The sequence below is a fragment of the Cynocephalus volans genome, chromosome 11, assembly GCF_027409185.1.
Source record: "Cynocephalus volans isolate mCynVol1 chromosome 11, mCynVol1.pri, whole genome shotgun sequence".
Classification (NCBI taxonomy): Eukaryota; Metazoa; Chordata; class Mammalia; order Dermoptera; family Cynocephalidae; genus Cynocephalus; species Cynocephalus volans.
In genome coordinates, this window is record NC_084470.1 from 128,403,025 (window position 1) to 128,425,463 (window position 22,439).

The 22,439-nt window shown below is 31.8% G+C and overlaps 1 protein-coding gene across 5 annotated transcripts in view; it reads left to right on the forward strand.

The window, feature by feature from the left end:
• The window catches only part of DENND1B (DENN domain containing 1B), a 256,636-nt gene that overhangs the window by 158,425 nt on the left and 75,772 nt on the right, over window positions 1–22,439 (forward strand). For 4 of the 5 annotated variants that reach the window (XR_010024876.1, XM_063114157.1, XM_063114158.1 and 1 more), the window contains 3 exons: window positions 4,284–4,329; window positions 9,102–9,203; window positions 21,117–21,242. Coding sequence is in view for 4 of the 5 variants with exons in the window: in XM_063114157.1 (XP_062970227.1) it covers window positions 4,284–4,329; window positions 9,102–9,203; window positions 21,117–21,242 (274 nt within the window). In the remaining variant the exon portion in view is untranslated. The remainder of the gene's footprint in view (window positions 1–4,283; window positions 4,330–9,101; window positions 9,204–21,116; window positions 21,243–22,439) is intronic. The other variant, XM_063114160.1, reaches the window with a different exon arrangement.

Consider the following 22,439-nt stretch of genomic DNA (forward strand, 5'->3'; position numbering starts at 1 on the left):
ATTTATTTTAAAAATATTTTTTACAAAAATATTTGAAAATATATTGATATATGACTTAAAAATATATGTCACGTTAGTGGTTTAATAACTAACACTTCAAATTATGAGGTTTAGAATTATATTTTTTCGTATATAATGTTAGTGCCATCTTAATTTCTCTATAAAAATATTTTTACCTCTTAAGAGGTAACACGCCTTTAAGATCAATTCTCTGTAGTGAACTAACACATTTAAGACTTTCTGAAATGTTATTTAGAAATTGTTCTGTGACACAAGCAATTCTGTACTAATTCTTTCCAGAGATTTCTTTCTGATACTTTCTATCCTTGCCATTAAATCCTTCTTTTTCTGCTGCTTCCACTATAATGAAGGAAGCTTGTTCCATATTTCAATTCCTGGAACTTTCTTTCCAGTTTCTAATGTCTGGAATAGCCTTTACGATGAGTTCTAACAGTCTCCATGCCAGATACCTCCCAGTTCCAGAGAGTAGAACAGTGATACTCAAAGAAGGAGTTATCTAGAACTTGAACCTTTAGGTCAGCTTCTATCATAGGAACTGGGCAGTATAATAAACCATTTTTAAAGAAATAGCCATCTAAGACTCAGGCTCTCTTCTGTTGTCAGAAAACTCGATGGACTAAACTATTTTCCTAGGGAAAATGGTTTTCTTCCTTTTGCATCCTTGAGGTTAGAATCATACTGATCTATATGCAACAGGGAGAACAACATTGTAGATTATTCCTCCCATCTCATGGTCTTTGGATAAATAATTTTTTTATATTCCAGTTCAAAAATAGCATCAAGATGGTTGATAGGAGTAGATATATCTTTGCAAATTCTTCAGCGTGACTGGGGCTTTCCAAATTTGAGGTAATTCTAGTTCCACAAAGTATTTCTGTTTTTGCACCAGGTAGCTCTGGCATGGCATAGACTGTGAAGAGCCATAATGTCATTTTGTGACCATGGATGAGTATCACATCTTGGACCACTGATAAAGCCTCGCCACTTTGCTAGTTCATTCATGCATTCATCCGTCCATACATGGTTCGTCACACATTTAGTGAACACTTATTTGCCAAGCTGTGAATATGTAATATAATGAGTAAGACAATTTCTGCCCTTGCAAATTCACAGATAGGAAGAAATACACACATACATATACATGTACAGACACACACACACAGAGCACAGAGTAATACTGCATAACTATAAGTACTATAGCAGCGGCATACAGAAGAACCATGGGTGGAGACACCAGGAAGAAGTGGCCCACACTCACTGGCTGGTTAGGAAAGGGTCTTGGGAGGAAGTAACAATCTGCATTTTTCCCTTAACTAACCTACATGAGTACTTTAATGTGGCAAGTCTATGATGTTGCCAGATATTCTTAACCCATCTAAGTCCATAAACACATAGGAGATAGTGTGACTCTAGGACCAGTAAAATTATAATCCTTTATTATTTGTTCACGGAATGGTTGAGTTACTCTTTTTATTTGGGCTATCTATCTGACTCTTCTTTCTATTAAAGGAACAGATTTAGCTTCTAAGAAAATAGTTTTTTTAAAAAATGGAAAATTATGTTCTTTAGACAGCCCTATACTGTTATAGTCTATATCATGGGTGGCTCTTTGAAAGAAAACCTAAAAAGAAAAAACAGAGGCTATTTTTGAGTAAAGATTAATTGCTACCTAGAAGAAGCGACAGTCATAATAGAGCCTTCTGTATCTTATATTTGCAAAATAATTTCATTGACGGAAAGATCTAGGACAGTTTTGCACATGGATGGTAAAACATCTGTTTTGCCAAGGATCTCTTCCTGACTTATTAACACCCTAATCTAATTAGGAAATTTCAGCTAGGGTTGCAAAATTACTTATCATGAGATTTAGCTGATTTCATATTAGGATGTACACAATCCAGTTTTCATGAGAAAGAAACAAGTATTTAATTAACTCTATATTCTACAAAGCATTATAATTATTTTAGGAAATTATGCTCTAGGTTAATAATATTTGTAGTTCTAATACCTGTATGCTTTGGATTTTGTTAGAAATTAGTGTGAAAAAAACATGCAGAGATACCCAGTGATGCCATAAAAAAAAGTTGCAAGTTACTTTTAAGTTCTGCATAAGAACTTTGATTGAAGTTTTTTGTTCTAGCTTAACAATTTCTGTACATTTATTGTTTACAAAAGATAAGTAGCTTTCATAAAGTTTTAAAAGTGTTTTTCTAGATGTATTTCTTAGGATTTCAATAGGTTATTTAGCAGTTTTGGCCCTTATTTTGTGATACTGATCCACTGAATATTCCTCCAACATCTGTAAAATGGACATAAAAATTATTATTTTTAGAAGGCTTAATTTAAATATTTTGATTAACACACTTTTGTTAAAATGTGCTTAGAAATTTGAGAGACTTTTCTTTATTTTAAATCTTGTGGATAGAATAGCCTAACCTGGGGCAAATTGGAAATTTGCAGTGACTTTATACTATTTTGGATATTGGGAGGGCTCGACATATTTAATATCGTGGAAGTTACCTAGCTTGTTTTGTGAAAGTTGACTAACCGGGTTGTGGAAGCCCAGAATAGTTAATGATGTGCATTTTATGTCTTCTTTGGAGTCCCAGAAGGAATTCCAGGCATGAAAATTTGAACTAGGGAAGTAACTGGCCTTCCCTTATTTAAGCTAAAGTGGAACAGTCCACATTTGTCTCCCCCGTTTCCTTTTGAAGACAGAAAATCTGTTAGGTCTTAAGGATATCAAGGCCAATAAATAGTTCTCGACTTTCAGTCAAATGAAGTATCCAGAATATCAGATCAATTCCAGATGGTCCGTTGCATATAAGTTAAAAAGAAAAAAAAAAAAAAAAGGAACAAAGCTACAAAAGGCAAAGACAACTGGTAATTAGAATCTAGTACAATAAGAAGTAATGAACTAGAATGTATGGGCTAATAAGGAGCAAAATAAGAACTTTAATATTCTTTTGTGAATTCTGAATATATAAGTTACTATTTAGCCATCTTTAAATAAATTTGGAACTGTTTGAGGTTGCTTTGAAATCTCTGGGTCTGTCAAGGTCCCTATTTTATCTATTACTGGTTCTTAATAGCAGAGTGAATATGTAGGGTTTGGACAGCGCTGTTCTAATAATGACAGTGATGTTTAGAAAATGTTGCAAATCCTTTGAGAAACAGTATTATCTGTTTATGTTAACAGAAAAGGTTTGCATTAATAAAGCACAAAGATAAGAGTTGCCAAAAAATGTTTTATTTTTAAATAGCTGTTTATTCACCTTTGTAAACATCTGTCTCTTCTCCTGTTTTCCTGTCAGATAATAGTTTTGAAATGTTGAGTTGAATAATTTCCTTCTTGTACTTCATGAGAAATATTTCTGAAATTGCTAGTGATTTTGATTTTACATATTAAAAATTGTTTAATGTCTATATTCTCTGTTAGAGTATAAGTTCCACAAGGAATATATTCCGTCTTTATTGTTTATTAATGTTCCCAAGCCCCTATTCCAAGACCTGGCCACATGGTATACTCCAAATATCATGTATTGAATTAACTAATTCACGATCATTTTTACCCATATTTGAGTATTTTTACACTATTAAAATTATTTTATTAATAAAAGTAAAAGTGGGATAAATCTGAATTTGTAAAATTCAAGACAAGGTCCATGAGGTGAAAAATAGCACAGTAGGGGAAGAACTTGTTCACTTTTGCACCTCCCATTTCAGAACAGTGCCTGCGCACGATATGTCTCAGTAAATATTTGCTGACTCATTGACTGGCTCAATAAATATTTGGTGACATAGTAGGCATAAAGCAATGAAGATATATTAAGAAAATCATAGAAATAAGAATTTAATTGAATATGAAAAGATGTGCAAAAGATATGTAAATAAACTTGATGATTATTTAGGATATATTTGCTATGAGGTTTATGGAAAAGATTCAATTCAGACTATGGCCTAGACCCTGATATTCTTCTTAAATTAAAAAAAAGTTTTTTAGGCATTACAACTCTTGATCTAATGAAAAATGACTTTGTGATTTTTATATAAACCAACCTTATTTTAAATATATTAATGGCCACTTGGCTTCAAAGATTAAATTTGAGTTTTATATATTGAATAATTTTGAATATCTATAATGTGCTATGCTGGAACTGAACATTTAATAAATTTAATTTTTTAAACATTCTGAATTACTTATATTGTTGTTTCAGTTTTAATGAACTATGTGAATCTATACATATATATTTTTAATTTAGTGCCCCAATGCCATACCTGATTGGAATACACTCCAGCCTCATAGAGGTGAGTATCTTTTAGACCTGAGATAGTGATAAAATTAACTCATAAAAATAATAGTTAAAACTGTTTTGTTGTGAGGGAATATCAATTGAATACTACAGAGATTAGTTTTATATTCAGAGTATAATTAAATGATAATTTAAAAAAGGTATCATTGAAATAATTTCATTTAAATTAGTATACTTAAAGGCCATTTTCAATGGCATGCAACCCATGAAAATAGGTTTTACTTGGTAGACATCATATGGTAAGTTTTAAATTCTAAGACCGTTAGTCCTTGATGAACCACTTTCTTTATGGCAGCTTAATATTTTTTCTATCTCTTTTTCAGGTCTATATTTTGGAAGTCAAAATTTACATACTTAGGAGTCATAAAATGAAACACTTTTATTTTACAAACTTCATTATGTACCATTTTATCGGTATGCTTTTTCAAAATGTGGTTTTAACATACTTATCAGGAACTTTTAAATAAATTAGAATATAGCTTTTTTTTTTTTTAAGTTTTAATTGTCAGTCCTGTTGGGGATGTAAAATTTAGTAATTTGTTTCCCAGTGTGACCACATCATTCCAAAATGATTTTTGTCACTTAAATTATTCCTGTGGTTAATCACCTTGAACTTGAAGTCAGTAAGACTTCCAGAGAGGACTTCTTGTTAGATTAGCATCTAAAAAAGTTAACAAAAGGCTTGGATTAAAACAAAAGACTTGTGTTAGTTTAGTGGCATCATTATGCTGGATAATTTCAGTTTTATTCAAATAAACTTCTCTTTTACTGGTTGTGCAGATTGCATTTTAACCCAGTTTCTAATGAGCAACCTAAATGAGTTAGATTCGGTTTTCGTATTAGTTCTTGTGACTGTATACACCATCAGTCCTTACTTTGATTAAAGAAGATTCTGTTGATATGTTTTACAACTACTGAGGTTCATATTAGGAGTTATGCCCCTATACAAGGCCTGGATTATAGAATTCTATCTGTGCTTTAGCTTTGGGCATGTTTTTCTTTTCGCAGAATGCTAGGGCAACATTTTTTATTTGCTTCGCCATTAATAAAGAATACATTTCAATGAATTTATTTATTAGGTTTGTTTTTAATACTGAAGTCTGGGCTGGATAGCTTTATGGCTCCTTATATCTTATTCATTTTTAGAAAACTTGTTCTTACATCCCAAGGTAATTGCAGTAAAAGGACAAATTATATTAACTAAAACATGAATGAATAGGTATTTAATCTGGTATTACATCATGGAATATATGACTATCATTTTATCCATCAGTTGTTTGACTTTATACAAAATCTAACCATGGTTAGATTCTTTTCTAAAAAGAGTCATCAAATTTGATTTTTTTGTTAGTATACAAGTCTCTCCTTATTTAATGTATCTAGTAAAATATGTATTTTTACAATGTATTCATTTATAGAGCTGAAAAATATTTAAAGTTGTTGATGGTACCTGTTGATGTTATATTATTTATTTTGTGGAATGATTCTACATCAACTTTTAAAACAAATGATTTGGTTTTTCCAAAATACTATGAAAGGGGTACATATTTTACATATTTAATCAAATTTATCATATATTTATTGGACACTTACAGAGAAAATCACTACTATTTTTAAGCAGCAAATTTAAGAATTACTTACTCCTTAAAATTTTTGTCTTGGAGAAATGGTACATTCTAACTTTTAATTGGCTCCTATTTTAAATGAAAATATTTAGAACCATGATTAGATTTGCTGAAATCTCTGTACTTTTTATACACTGTAATTATCCAAGTGCCTTAATAGTGAGCTTTATTTGGTTTACTTGATTAAATGGTGAATGGGAAGGTATACTAGGAACTTCAGGACTTTTTTTGAACCGGTTGGGTACCATTTAGTAACCTCCTTCTTAATCTATTGTAAGATGATATTCATCCTGCAGTTCCAGTCTTATTACGTCATTATTAGCCAGATTTTTTTCAACAAAATTTCTATCTTCTCTGCTTTTCTGTCTTATAAAAATAGTGTAACTGAAATACAGATATAGCTACTTACGTATGTAATGTATGAGACTGAGCTGAGTAATTTTTTGCATTTTGTTTGGCAATTACAACCTTTATTTATTTATTTTTAGGAAGGATCAAAATAGTTTCTTATTCTCTCTCTTGGTCTAGACAGTTCAACACATTTTATCACTTCTATAAAAACTTCTAAGCATAGTTGTTCAAAGACATAAAATTAATGTTCTTTAAAATCTTTCTTTTCATTTTTTTATGTAATTGTGAGTAAAAGATGGCTAAACATCAATTTTTAAAATATAAATTTGCTTCTAAAATAAAGGATAAAGACATTTTGTTCTCCATAAAAACTAGATTTTAGGGATAAAGTCTAAGCAGACTAAGGCTTTAGGTGATGAGGAATAAATTACTGGAAGATACAAATGCAAGGTTTATCTTATTTGTTTTGAGCTACTGAGGACTCTAAATAAAATGTTGACACAGTTTTGTAAGATCATGTGCTTGCTGCCATTGTGTCATTTCTTTGCATTAATGTGCGTAATGTACGTTTGTAGCCACATTGTATACAAGAGTTAAATGAAAATGTGTTACTAACTTTAACACCTTACTATTGTTCTTAATAAGCTTTTCAGTCTACGTTCAGTATTATTTTCTTATTTTTGAAGAAAATGGCAAATTTGAAAACTTTTTTTACTCTTAATTTTGTATCTCATAATTTTATGACATAAAAAAGAGATACCATTTATATGCTGTGTGATTTTCCACGCCTATTTAGAAAAAAATAGGTGAAGCCTGATTTGGATAGAAAAAATAGATAAAATACTGATAATTATCCAAATTTTCTTTTAAAAAATTTAAATTACATACTGTTTTTTCCTTTTTTGTTTATATAGAATTGTTCTTATTTTAGGGGCTCTGATTTATTGATTTCAAATGTATACATTCTTCTATTCTTATTGAGTGGTCCCTTGAACAAAATCCAATATTTAGCTATTATCAGACTTTTTAAAACTAAGAGCAATTTTTTAAAAAGGGCAGATGTCCTATTAACCAAATTTCCTTTAGAGTTTAGTGTCAGTGTCATCACAAAACATTTTGGGGTCACATAAGCACTGTCCTAGTCTGTTTAGATTAACTCTTCATCCCTTAAAAAATACATCAGGTGTTTGGAGTATCTTTACAGTTTCTGTAATCAGGACAACTAAAAATGAAATGGAAATCAAAATTTTGACATACATTTTCCATATAAATGCCATCAATATAAACATATTTTTGCTTATAAAATAGGTTACTATTGTAACAACATTTATGTATTTAAAATAACGTATTTATGTATCTCAACCTTTTTTACATATATGTATATGCATGGAAAGGAAAAGAAATGAATGTATTTATAAATGTTTTTGCAGTATTATCAATAATATCACTGTAAGTAATTCTCTGGTAGTCTTAAAAATGGCCATCTTTTTAATAATTTTAACGTCTTTTACAAGACAGGTTTTTAGAATCAAGTGTCCCCCTGAGAATCCACACTGTACAGGGACCTTATAGCTTTAACACATAGAAACGCTCTAGCCAATACTCCCATCTCCCTAGCAAATTTAACATTCTACCTAATATTCAAAGATTGGAAATGCTAAGTGGCTAAGAGAAATTTCAGTTATAACCAACCTAAAATAAATGGTTTGGCCAATTTAAAATGTAAGGTATTTAAACAATTTTCAAAAATAACTATTTTTGTAGAATGTCACTTTTAAAATTACTGTACTGAAGTTAATTATTGCCCTATTGCTATTTGGACCTATACATTTATGAAATTCTGAATTCGTGAATGTATTTCATTAAGGAGCACCTTATCACTGAGAAATAATACTATTTGCTATAGAATTATAAGATTTGTTTGAGTATACATATTGGTTTAAATATGAAAAATAAGCCATAAATATTTCCTTTATTTAAGGCTGAAAAATCTGATAAAATCATATTTATCAAGCTACTTCAAAAAGTTCATGGAAAAATAGAATTAAAAGATAATACAGATATTACCATGAAGTTTTTGAAGACCCCCTCATACTATAACTTGTGAACATATTTAGATAATTTGATTATTTTGACTAAGCTTATGAGTAAATAAGTCAAGATAGTCAATTTGATAGGCTGTTCAATTTGATTCTTTATACTGAAATTCACGTGAGAAATGCTTCTAACAATATTTACTTTTACTGTCCTCTCTGTTGTTTTCTGTTATTTAAGTTGAAGTTCTTATCATCAATGTATACCTATTGGTATGGAAATATAGAGAAAATATTTATTAACTTAAAATGTAGTTTAATGCTATAGTCATAGTTATGGTTTGTGTTATCCCTACAATATGATTTATGCTAAAGATGGGTATACAGCTGGCCACAAACTCCTGCATCATGGGATTGAACTTCAATTGACAAATTTTGATATAAGTTATTACAGTTTGATGGAACTGTGCCTATTTTAAAATAAGTTTTTGTTGTGATCTTTGTTAGTTGAATTATATTCAGTATTAGATGAATACTTATTCTATTTTAAGCGTTTTTACTGAGTCTTTTTGAATGGATTGTAATCAAACTTCCGTTCTCAGAAACTAAAGTTATGTTCTTTTATAATATAGGATTTTTCTTTTTTCTTTTCCCTAGCCTGTGCATTAAAATAGTATTTTTCCATGTTTGCAAGCTCATCATAGATTTGTAAGGAAAATGTACAAAGGTTTTTAATCATAATTGTGTTTTTTAAACAGAGAGTGAAAAACAAATCATTGGAAGATGTGGTTATGTTAAACGTTGACACAAACACTTTAGAATCACCATTTAATGACTTGAGCAACGTACCAAGTGATGTGGTAAGTCTGAAGGATATTTTGTGGTGAACATATATATATATTTATCCTGAACCTTTGAATTAGTAACAGTTATTTTCCCCACTTTTTCTATCTGAAATAAAAGGGTTGGGTGTATGCTGGGGTGTGAGAGCTATCAATGTAGATTCTATTTTTAATATTTTTACCTTTTGGGATGTTGAATGAAACATCATATTCCTTATTGTAAAAGTAGGATCATAATTAAAAAGCTAGATGCATTCATTAGGCAGAGTTGCTTTAAATGTAAGGCTCTTCATCTCATCTTAATCATTATGTTACAAAGTAGGCATTTCTGTCTGCCTAGTGGCATGTCTTGCAAAAGAATGAGAGAGTTTTTGAAGGCAAGAAGAAGAAGGGGGCCAATTACCGGCTTTTGCTTTCCTGCCACCTGCCAGCGCTTTTCCTTTTAATTAATGATCTGATGTTACTGGTCAATATAATAAGAAATGCTTGTACAGTTGGGGTCAGAAAATTCTGTCTTTGATCTCCCTCAACTTTCTGAAACATTTATTTGTTTTCTCTAAATTATTTCAGTTTTATTTTAATCTCTTCTATCCTGCTGAGGGCCACAAGAATGAAAACCTACACTGTTTGTCATTTGCTTTGGCAGAGCAAAGACTGCTTACTTAGAATTCTATTTGTAAATTAAACTGCAAACCCAGTTTGTCATAAAAGACATCTGATCCTTTTGAAATGACGAAAACTGTCTTTTGTCTGTAAAGGCTGATAAATTAAGTGCCAGTTCTCTTCTGGTCTTTGATCTTGCAGAGGGTGTGTGTGTGTGTGTGTGTGAGTGTGTGTCTGCAGCTTATAATGGGACATATTCTGTATTTCATGCTAAATAGTCTCCAAAAGAACATTTTTTGGCCTTTGTATTCTTTAGTACAGGGCAAAAATGAAAATTAGTACTGTTTCTGTATATATTTTAATGGCTGTCTAAAAATATCTTTATAACAGAGTTCTAAATTTAAATAACTCCTATTTAAAAAAAATCAAAGTATTCATTCTTTTCAAGGATATTAAAATTTGCGAATAAAAACCCCTTCAGAATATATTTTTCAATAATATGAAATCCATTATTAAGGAGTGTGAAAAAGTGAATTTAAAAATCCAAACTCAAAAAATACAGTAATACTAGCTTTGATTCTTCTTATGACTAGTGATAGTAAAAAATATGGTTTTATTGTTGTTTTGGGGTTTTTTTTTTTGGTGGCTGGCCATTATGGGGATCCGAATCCTTGACCTTGGTGTTATAACACTGTTCTAACCAACTGAGCTCACTGGCCAGCCCCGGAAAAATATGGTTTTAAAGTAAAAATCAGGTCATTTATGCCCATAAATAACCTAAAATACTTGCTGACCTTGAAGCACATTAAAATTGAACTGCTTTATCTTACTATACTAAAATTTATGCTATGTGTGAACAAATTCAAACCTAGGCCAGTGAAAAATTACATTAACTTTTTAGCTCATTATAACTAGATCGCCTCATTATAAAATTTCGCAGAAATTGCTAGAAATGATTAGAGTAATTCATTTAGAAATCTATCAAAGTGTTATTCACTGGATAGAGAAATAATTAAGAAAATAGAATCTCAACTTTTATGAATGTTTTCCTTATGTGCATGTATTTCCTAGTGTTAATGCCCTAAGGAAAAAGGATTGTTTATTAAAAAAAAGGAAGAAGAATGAGAAAGAAATTCAGCTTTTCTGTATATGATATTAAAAGTTTTATGATCTACTTCAGTGATAGATGATTCTTTGAGAAAAACAACTTTAAAATTTAATTTTTGATGAGCGATTCCTTTTTAATTGAGAAGTACTACTTTTCTAGTAGAATCAGTTTGGTAATTAAAACATTTATTTAAATGTATGGGGAAGTTAAATAATATTTACAAATGTAAAGTCTAAATAAAATGACAGAAGGAGCCATCTTGTAGTTTCCTTATAAGCAACAGTACAACTAAACATAACTGAAATATTTAAAAATATATAAATAAGAAGGAACACTGCATGGTGGTGTAAATTGATTAAATATATGCTTGAAATGAAGGGCCACAGACTTAGCTGACAAATTTGAAGAATGGACAAGTCAAAATAGTTTTGAGATGGAGCAAGGACCATTTACTGAAAGTATGAGATGTTTTGAAGTAATAGTAATTTTCTAAAAATATTTTAAGTGATTGTTTAACCCATCTCTAATAAATTTAACTTTTTCATCAGTTTTCCAAAGCAATATCTTATAGTTCTGGAAGAAATATGATGAAGTATCTCATCACAGTTTTACAATTGTAAATGTTTTAAAAAGACATGTTAAAATCACAAATGATCTTACTGAATGTTTTTTCTTTGATTTGAATTAATAAAATATACTTGAAGCCTGAAAAAATGTTACTTTTGGTATTGTTTGATTGTTTAATAAGTTAACTGAGATTTAAATGGGGGGCCTTTTAAAATCATTCACCAAAGCACTTAAATTATACTTACAGGCTAGATGACTTTCTATGCATGTGCACTCTATTATTGTGTCACATTGACCAGTGGTCTTGGCTGTTCAGAGGTCAGTGGTCACAGTTGTCCTGAATTACTAGTTCTTTTTTCCTGTGGACCCTCTGCTGTGTTGCATGCTGTAATCTTCTTAATGGCTTCATTCCAATATTCACACATAATATTTTAGATTTATTGACTGTTAGAAATACTACCATGCCAGTAGCAGTTCCGCTACTCTTAAGGTATTTAAAATTGGAAAAATAAATCAGGGCAAAGCTTTCAGGAATCCTTTGTTTTCCTTAAGGGAGGGGGAACAACTCTCTTCCTGTCTTCTGACAAGAACACTTGTTTTTCTATTTCATCATTTCACTATAGATTTGGATCATTAAAAGAAAAAAACAAATATTTTATTGGGAGTGATTTTAACGATATTGATTATTACATGGGATAACTTTTAAAGGCATTAGATCCATTAAAATACTCTTTTTTAGTTTTTGTCTGTGAATATATTATGACTTATTTTTCTAGTGGCTCTGCCATATAGACACCTTCAAACATACGTAGTTTGTTTGGAAATAAAAGAGGTAAATTTGGGGACTAACTAACAGTATTAGTCAAAGTTAGTTTTATTGTGGTATGTTTACGAGGCTGGGAATACAGAATCAGTTGTACTAAATACAACATTTGAAACTCTAATGAGTTCATTTTAATTTAAGAAAATACACAATTGAAACCTCCCATTCCAAATATATGCACAAATTTAGTTTAACTACATAATAATTTCAAATGTTGTATTTCTGAGGCATTACTGCTCACTTTAGTTTCTATCATCATGAACATTTTTTAAAGTAATTAGGAGAATTGTTACTATTTCAAAATAGGGTAACCCATTTATTGCAAAATTAAGCTAATAATCAGAATTATAGTAAGATTTAAGAAATCTATCCTTATTTGAATATTAAGTTAAACAATTATAAACTAACTCCTCTAGATAAAAGCAGGTTATAATTGACATCTGAAGAAGTTACATGCGTTAGAGTACTCATTACAACAGGCAAGTGAATTTTGACCTATATTGCGTAACTGTCTTTAAATAATTTTAACCCATTAGATTAAAAAAAATAATATACTCTGAGATAGGTCAATATGCTTATTCCTACTTCATAAGAAAATCAAGGCACAGAAAGAATACTGTTCAATGTGTACGTAGAACTTTAGTTCATGTGGGTTGATTCTGAGACCTGTGCCCCAAACGCTAGACCATAATCCCTCTCATGTAAATGTGATATTCAATATAATGAGTAACTCATTTAAAATTTAATATAGAAGCTTGTTCACTATTCTGATCTGTTAAAGAAATATCAATATGATCTATTTGATTTAAGTTAGGATTTTCAGCACTGATTTAAAAATTTTATTATGTATGTAATACTATTGGAAAATCATTTTCTATTTTCTGCTGTGAGCGTGTGTAGAAAATATGGTGCATTTAAGAGTTACTGTACAATTCACTGTAGACAACAGTTATCTTATAGGATAGCTATATTTGGTGGGAAGTATGATTAATTACTAAGACATTGAAAAGACTTTATTGTAAAATGATGTTACCTAAAATACTGTGCATGTTATAGTGAAGTTTTCAAGTATCATATTAAGAATATGTTAATGATTTTATTGTGATATAAAAAGGAAAGACACAAAATGCTCTGAATCACCAAAAATCATTAAAAGCCTAAATAAGTGTAGAAAACCCCTAAAACCCTGACTTTAAAGATTTTTGGATGTCTACATTCTCATGAGTTTATTAATTTGGGAATAAGTTTGGGAAAGAACTGGCTTCTTTGGAAAAATTTTAAATCAACTTTTTAAAATATAAAAAAGTATATAAAAAATTACACTCTTACAACCATGCAACTTGTCAATAGAAATGTTTAATTCATTGAATATTTTCTCTAATCTAACATGAAAGTTTAACATGTTAAATTGTCGTAATATATGTTATAAAGGGGAAAAAAAGGCCCCAGAGAATATTATATTAGTTCCAGGTTTGCCACAGCTGTGTTATAATCCTTATAGTATTTAATGGTAAGTGAAGTTCCTAGCATATTTCTAGGGTGGCCAGGTTAGAAAGATAACACAATTTCATTGAGCTTCTAGAGTAATTTGGAGAACGTTTTATTTAGTTCGTAGAGTAGACTTCAGGAGACACATTTCTTTCAGTTTGCCCCTGGAGAATATAGTCATGTTCACTCTCTCAATGTCCAGCTGTTAAAATTCAGGCATCTAGTTTTGTGTTGCCCCCACCACATGGCCGTGGTACAGTGCTGCGTAAATAGTAGTCATTCGATAAATGATCAGAAGGGATATGTAATTGAGCTTATTTTTCTTTTTGTAATAGAACTTTGCTTTTAAACTCCCTGTTTACAGTTGCCTCCTAGAACATTTTATAAAGATACTTTCATTTGATTTTTGTAATAATGAAAATAAGAATCTTGAAGCATATTTAAAATATACTTTTTTGACAATGAGTGCAACCTTTTATTTACTGTCTCTGGAAAAGGAGACCCTATTATGATTGCAATCATTGTGCCTCTGTACAGTAATCTGAATGTCCGTGGAAATGCACTGTTCTTTTAAATAGTTATTTTCAGAGATGTGACTATTAACAGAATAGTTTTTTTGTTTGTTTGTAGGTAAACTACTATAAATTTTGCTATTTTCTCTACTGTTTTCTTCATTGTTGTTTTTAAAATATAAACCTTAAATGCAAAAACAAAACAAAGCAAAACAACAAAACCCAAAATCTTAACTGTTATTCCAAACATTTATAAGATATTTGTTGTTTTCTCTCAAGTGAATTAGAGAAATCTGTCTCTCCTACCGCAATGATCCATGCTTTAGTAATCCCCCTCTTTATGTCTCTGTACTTTTGCCATTCTAAAGTTGATTTATAGTTTGTTACTTGTAGGGATTTTAAGTGCTTATGAGTTTCTTGGCTTTCTCATGGCTTTTCATTTTCAAGAAAATTACCCAGTCTTTCTTCTAATGTCTTTTTTCCCCTGCTGTATTATCTTAATAGCATGCTTCTCTCTTCTTACTGCTAATACATATTTTTTTTAAAAAATAAGGTAAATCTTGATTTTCTGCTTTTAAAATGATTTCTGATTTTTTTCTAGTCCTTTAAAATCCTTGACTTTTTCATATTAGAGAAAATTTTTTGCATGTAATATTGTGAGCACTGTCACAACAGTGGTTCCTAAATCTTGCTGATATAACATTGACCTGGTGAACTTTTAAATTAATTATATTCCTGGGCTCCATCACAGATATTCTGATCGAGTAAACTAGATTCCCTGATTTATGGAGCTTACATTGTGTTTACAAACACTCGTCTAGTATTACAAATTGAGACAAATGTTATGAATAAAAGGAACAGGGTACAGTGGCAGACAATAACGGGGGCACACAGGCAGGTTGTAGCTGTTCTAGGTTCATTGATGCAAGGGGAAAAAAAGAAGCTGTGCTTCTGTGGTGCAGCAAGGAATTGTCTTACATGCTAGTGCGTAGACTCTTGAGAACTCAAGTGTTCTTCTGCTGGAGCATAATAGTAAAGGCTGCGAGCCTGTGACTTATTTTTTTCTTATGGCCTGGCGGGAACCTGATGCTGTGCCAGTTGCATTGAGGATTAGATTTCAGGTGCTACACCAGTATGAGAAACTATGGAAACAGTCAGGAGCTTGGTTTATATTCTTATTTTGTATCTCTCATATGTCCTTTAAACTGTTTGTTTCCCCTTTAGGTAGTATATTAATTAGGGTACAGGCTAAACTGCTGTGACAGAGAGACCTAAACATTCACTCTTAAATCAAAATAGAAACTGATTTCTCCACTGTATAACAATTAAGAAGTAAGTTGTCCAGCGCTGTGGGGCAACTATGCCATTCCCAACACTTAGCATCCATCTCCAGGTTTAAGGTAGCTGTCCTACTACTCTATGTCTACTTTGCCACAGAAGAAATGGGGGAATCCAGGGAAAGTTCCTTCTATCCTTTTAGGGTCATAGTCTGAAAGTGTCACATTCCTCACATCGCATTCCATTTGATACCCAGCCATATGGCCATACCAAGTCACAAGAAGTGATGGGGAACAGCAGGGTTATCCTAGCTAAGTAAAAGTATGCATCAGTCAAAACTTAGGATTTCTATTACCAAAGAAGGGGAGGATGGGTGTTGTTGGACTGATAACCCTTTTCGCTACAAGTAAGCTGAAGAGAAAATAATTTTAGCCAAGCCGAGATGCCATTCTCAGCAGTCAGCAAACTCAGGCCAGCCTTTTGTGGTCCAGCCATGGTGCTCAGTGTATCGGGAATGTCTCTCTGCAGAAGTGGCCTAAATGATGAGCACAAGTAAGCCAAGCAAAGTGGGAGGAGGAGGAGGAGCACGTACCGAGTTTCTGCTACAGGAAAGAGGTCGGCGAATTCAAGCAATGGAGAGAAGGCCAACATAGCGCTAGCGAGGTGGACAGGAGAGAGCTCTGCAACGGTAGGCTGTCGAGAGAGGCGGGGTGATCGCAAAACACCCGTCGTCCTTGCTAAAGACCTTTGGAATTTATTGGAAATTTAGTGAAGATTTTTAGCAGAGGAATAGTGTGATCCACTTTGAGTTAAAAAAATATCGTCGTGGATACTGGGTCCTGAAGATTCCTGGGTATAAGAAATAAAGCAGGAAGATCAGATAGGAGACCGTTTTCAGTAGTTGAGATAAAAGATGGTAGTTACTTGAACTTGATAATTAACGGCAGGGATTTAGAGAAAAGTGGACAGATTTGAAACCTGTATCAGAGGTAGAACTGGCAGGGCTTGGCAATCTTTTGCATATGGGGGATGACAAAGGGTGAATTGTCAAGGAGAACCTACAATGTTCCTGTTTGAGCAACTGGATGAATTGAAGTGACACAGGCATGACATTGAGCTTGAGGTAAGGAGGAGAACACTTTTGGTTGCCTTAATTTTAAAATGCCTCTGAAAGAAAAATAGCTGTACACGCTGCCATATTAGTTAGGGTTTGCTAGGCAATTTAAGCATACAAAGAAGCAATGTAACGATACCCCCTGTAGGCAAGTGTGTCATATGCTTTTCATTTAATAAATATTAAAGGTTACTGTTTTAATCCTCAAATACAGGCTTGTTAGAAAATTGTATTAGGAGGGAAGTGTTAATTTTGTTTCTTAAAAAAACCTGAACATTAGAAAGGTTAAAGAAATGTAGGGATTTAATAACCAATTCATATGATAGCCATAATACATTTCATGAGAGAATAAAAGGTTTTAACTTCATGACTTTGTTCTAAAGTAGATGATTATTTGAAACTTTAACTTTTCTGAATGTACATCGTCTCCAAAGTACAGTTTAGTTACATGAAAGGAGATATTTAAAAACATCATAGGGGTGTTATAGGTTGTGCAGGTTATGTAAATATTATTTCTGAAACCTGACTTTTTATTTTCTCTCCTTATGCTGATTTTCTCTTTGTGATCCTAAAAAGTAAAATTAAAGTTTCTAGGTGTAGCAGTTAATTTATTTTCACTGCAAAGACACATGTAGAAGTCAGGTAAGACAAAAATCTTTCACTTCTCTGAAAAACTCAGCTCCTTTATATACTCTCACTTCCTGACTTACTCCTGGTTGGCATAGTTACTTCCTTACTCAGACTCTGTGCACATGGCTTGCACCCTTTTAATTTATACCCTTTTGTTATGTTTACTTATGTAATTCCCTCCTTTTGTTCATAGTAAGCTAAGAGGCTAAAAGTGGAGAATTGGTGATAATAGATTCATGCTGCAGTGAACTCCCACAGTGCTAAAATATAGGTTATAATTCCTTCCGCGGATGGCTGTTTAGAGGCCTAAATTATCATTGTATGAAAGGAATTTAAACATTTGATAAGAACAATGAAATGATATTTATTTCTGAAGTTTCTTTTCACTGTTTAACTTTTTTTTTGAAGTAATATTTAGCCATTAGAGGTTGAGGCTAGTTTACTTTCTCAAGAATAAAAAAACAATTGATACTTTTTTAGTATAAATAGGATTGTGTTATAACAGACGTATGACTAAGCATCTGAATGCGTTTCTGAATTCAGTTATATGTGACTATAAGTTTTAGGATTTCATGGGAAGATATACACTTATTTCATAACTAAACTTAGAAGTTCGTAAATTAAAGCAGAAAATTCTATTTCCCAGACTAGGTATTGAAAAAGTGCAAAAGAGACACTATTGTTTTCATAGATAAAAACTGCAAAGGGCAATGGTAACTGGTGATAATTTACTTCAGTGATCTAAAGGCCAGGGAAACAGCAAGGTTGACACAATTATTTTATATTAGATTAATATTCTTATATCTAAAACTGATTTTTAAAGACAATTTCATTTTTACAGACTATTTTTGAGTATTCATTTGTGCATATAGGAATGCTTAACTCCGCTGCTCTTCTGGTCTTTCAAGGACAGGAACAACCTCAGACCTACTGACAGTGAAAGCCCACTAGAATAGGTCAAGGAGAAACTTGTGTAGTCTGCAAAAGCTGAAATAGTGTAGAAATAGGCTAAGGAAAAATGTGACCAGATTTCTTGCTAGGCAATTTTTAGTCTCACCTGTCTGTATGAAATTAGATAGTATGCTCATGTAGAATAGCCCTGCCCAATAGAAATACTATGTTTTGCCACATAGGTCATTTCAAGTTTTCTAGTAGCCACGTTAAAAAGTTAGAAGAAATATGTGAAATTAATTTTAATGATATGATTTATTTAACCCTATATTTAAAATATTGTTTCAAAAGGTAATAAGATAAAAATTATTAATGAAATTTTTTTTGTACTAAGTCTTCCAATTACAATGTCTGTTTTACACTTAGAGCAAATCTCAGTTTGGATGAGTTACAGTTCAAGTGCTTTTGTAGCTAATGGCTACCTTATTGGGTAACACAGCTCTAGATCACGTATTTTCTTTTTCTTTCCTATTTTCTGTATATTCACAGGGAGCTCAGGAACTATCATTGACTACTAATTTTGGAAGCGAAGGCCTCGTATCTATTATTTGGTTAGGAAGGGCTTGTGGCGGTGTGGTTAATACTCCTGGATAACTCAAGCAGCGGTTATGCAGTCAAGTATTTGGTGTAATAAAGGCCAAGGAGTGGTCTGACTTGCCTCCGTTCTCTGTGAGCATGTGTGCTATGATTGTCCTTAGAATCCTGTGTCCTTGCTTTGTGGATAGCCGAATTGTCAATTTTGTGTTTTATAAAAGTATACTTTGAGGAATTTTCTTTTGCAAGATTCAAGGTGTGACTTTTTTAGGTTTTTTATTTTCTAATGTAAAAAAAAAAAAAAAAAAAATCCCCAACCACTTACTTTTTACACTACTTTGAAAGATGGAATCCCATTCCTTCCAATATAATCCTTTTTATGGGGGGGCAATAATTAAATACATGTATTGATATTCATTCTCATTGTTTTGGTTTTTGAAAAGCACTTGAAACTTAAAAAAAATAACATTATTACAAATTTCAGAATAAACGGCATTAATCAGAAGATTTATTTTTGTAGCCTTCAAGTGTATTTTTGTTTGAATATGTGGATTACCTAAAAATGTGCATTTATTGAGGTTAGATTTTAATAATAAAAACTCCCTCTTAAATGAATCCTGGTTTATGCACTTTGTGGGCTAAATGAATTAGGCTTTAAACTTTTATCTGAATCTGTGGAGCTTGGATATAAATTGAAAAGATCACAGCTATGGGGAGAAGACCTATACTGCAAAGGCCTTTCTGCATAGATTATGAACATCATAACTCAATAATTTTTTCAAAACTGTGGTTATAATTGGACCCAATGGGGGTCTGTTTCTTTGATCAGATCACAGTAACTGTGACTTTACACTGGAAAATGTCACTACTGTGAAGGTTTATCACCTGTAGAGCTGGTCTTTCCTCTGATGTTGCGTTCATTTCTCATTAGCATTATTCAAAGTTTAGTTGTTAATTAGGTTGACACTTCAATTACAATCATCATCTACAAGAGTAGTCAGGACTACTTGCATAAAGAAATAAAAATATTCCTTCTTGCATGCGTATGTAAAGGAGAAGTGAGGTTATTTTGTTATCTGATAAGGATAAGAACATGCTCTAGTAAGGGAGCAATCTAACCAGAATTTGTCTCACCAGTTTTGTTTTTTTTTTCTTAAGAAAACAGAATTGTTACACAACTTCACATGTTTCTGTTTTAAGCATTGACAAGGAATGTATATGGGAATCAATATTTTTAAGTGTGTTGACTGTGGGGTTTTCTTGTGTTAAAAGAATTGGTGAAGTGAATTGGATGTATAGGAATGTATTATATCTTCTTCCCCTTAAAAAATAAAGAGTTTATATCAGGAGTATGATCTCAATTAAAAATTCACCTAACTAAGGGCTGTTCATAAATAATATGATTCTCTAAAATAACATAGCACTTGAAACTAAAGGACAGAAAATGTGTGAAAAATTATGACAAATTTAAGTGCCTCTTAAAATTATGCAGATTCCTAGATAATAGGTTTTTCTTTGAATTAAAAACATTAGTATTTCAATCTTGTTACTGGTTCATGAAACAATGACGTTGAACTCAAACCCAGCATGTGGTAGTGGAAAAAAGCTGGACAGAACACAGAGTTTACATTACAGCTTTGCCACTTACTAGCTGCATAGTAAGGGCAAATTATCTTCATCTTTGTGCCCCTGTGTCCTTATTTATTATTGGGGATCTGAATGCTTTTCTTAGAAGACTATGGTAAAGATTAAATGAGACAATGTATAGTATTTGCATAAAATTCTGCACTCATGGAATGGGCTCAATAACTTTATCTTCTCTCCCCTCTTTTTATCTAATAACAAAAACTATTCAACAAATGACTGGAAAATTATATATGCATATGAGGCTTCTAAAAATAAAATTAAATAGTAATTGATCCTGGAGGACCTGTAACAAATAACCTTACATAGCACAAATGAATGATACCCAACGAGCTTCATCTCAAAACAAGTAGACACATGTTGTAATTGCTAAAAATCTGCAGAAAAGTGGCTCACAAGCAGTTTACTGTAAAATAATTAAAGCTTATTTATGTCAAGAGGCCTTGGGAAAAAAAAGAGAGCATAAACCAATTTGCATTAGCACGGTACTATCCTTTCCTCCTTTCCTTTCAATTAACAGACCAGCAGGTGCTCTCTGCAGTTAAAAAGATAAGCTGTCAGGGAGGAGGATGAATTTTTGGCTGACCTGCAGACACTGTGGTTTGCCTGATGATTGGGTTCGTACCTTGCTGTACCAATTTCTGAAGTGTTAATTTAACTGTTCCTCTCTGTTATGCAGGTCTCGGCCTTGAAAAATAAACTGAAGAAGCAGTCTACAGCTACGGGTGATGGAGTAGCTAGGGCCTTTCTTAGGGCACAGGCTGCTTTGTTTGGATCCTACAGAGATGCACTGAGATACAAACCTGTGAGCGTTTTATTTCATCACTATTTTAATTTGCTTTTTTATGGTTCTTTGGAAAGAGGCAGAGAAAAGAAACATCATTTTAATATCACACCTTAAAAAAGTATTATGACCGTCTTTTAAAATCTAGAACAATATGCTTTAAAACGTGTTTCATCTCCAATTTCTTGACTTTTTGTTTGTAGTTCTTCTAGTAACCTTCAGTCAATATTTTCCACATTCTTTTGCGTATCACCTTATTAATGTTCTAAAAATGGAATACTTTTCCTCTTAACTAATTAATGAATTGTGTTAATGCATTTTAAAGCGCTTACCTGATCTTGTTAAGGTCATTAACAAATTCACCAGACAATTGGATTTATTAGATTAATGTCTTTAGAAATGACAAGTACAAAGTTTAAGTTTAAAAAAAATTAAGACTTAAACATTTTGTAATATTTGGAAATTTGTTATCTTCCTAGTTTATAACACTTTTCTAAAGCAGGCTTATTTATTTAGCATATCTTGGCTCATTTTGACTGTGTTTTTTTTTTTTTTTTTTTGCTTTAATACCCTAAAAATGATTATTGTGTAGAATTGTAGCCAAGGTTTTCGATGGTCCAAAAAGATATAAGTCAAAATATATTTGTTTCTCTCTCTGAATTGTTGGTTAAAGTTTGTTAGGATGATTTTATAAAAATTATTTCTTTATGCTTCCATGACCAGATGAATAGTAAGTTGTAAGAGATGAAAACATTGAATTAGTAATAAGAACACCTGCTATCTAATAGGAATTCCTTTACTAAGCTGTGTAACCTTCACCAATTTCCTTAGTCACTCTAGACTTCCATCTTCTTATTTGTAAAATGAAAATTCTTATACCTTCCTTGTCTATCTTTCAGGGTTGGTGTGTAAACCCTATTGTAAACTATGAAGTACCAAACAAATATGAATGGGTTATGTCCTTTTTAAACTGACTTCTGAATTAGTGGTTCCTACTCAGTGACTCTGATACCTCTGAAGGGTTATTGAGTTTTGAAAGGAGTCCTTAAATCATGGGCAGATCAGCTACTGTCTATAGAGAAGTACATTTGTGTGTGTCTAGTTTACATGCTATTCTTTTTGATATTTCATAAAGCTTTATAGACTCATATTACTTAATATAGTATACATATGTCACATGAGAGGATCTTTGAAAATTGTTGATAATTATAAGGGTCT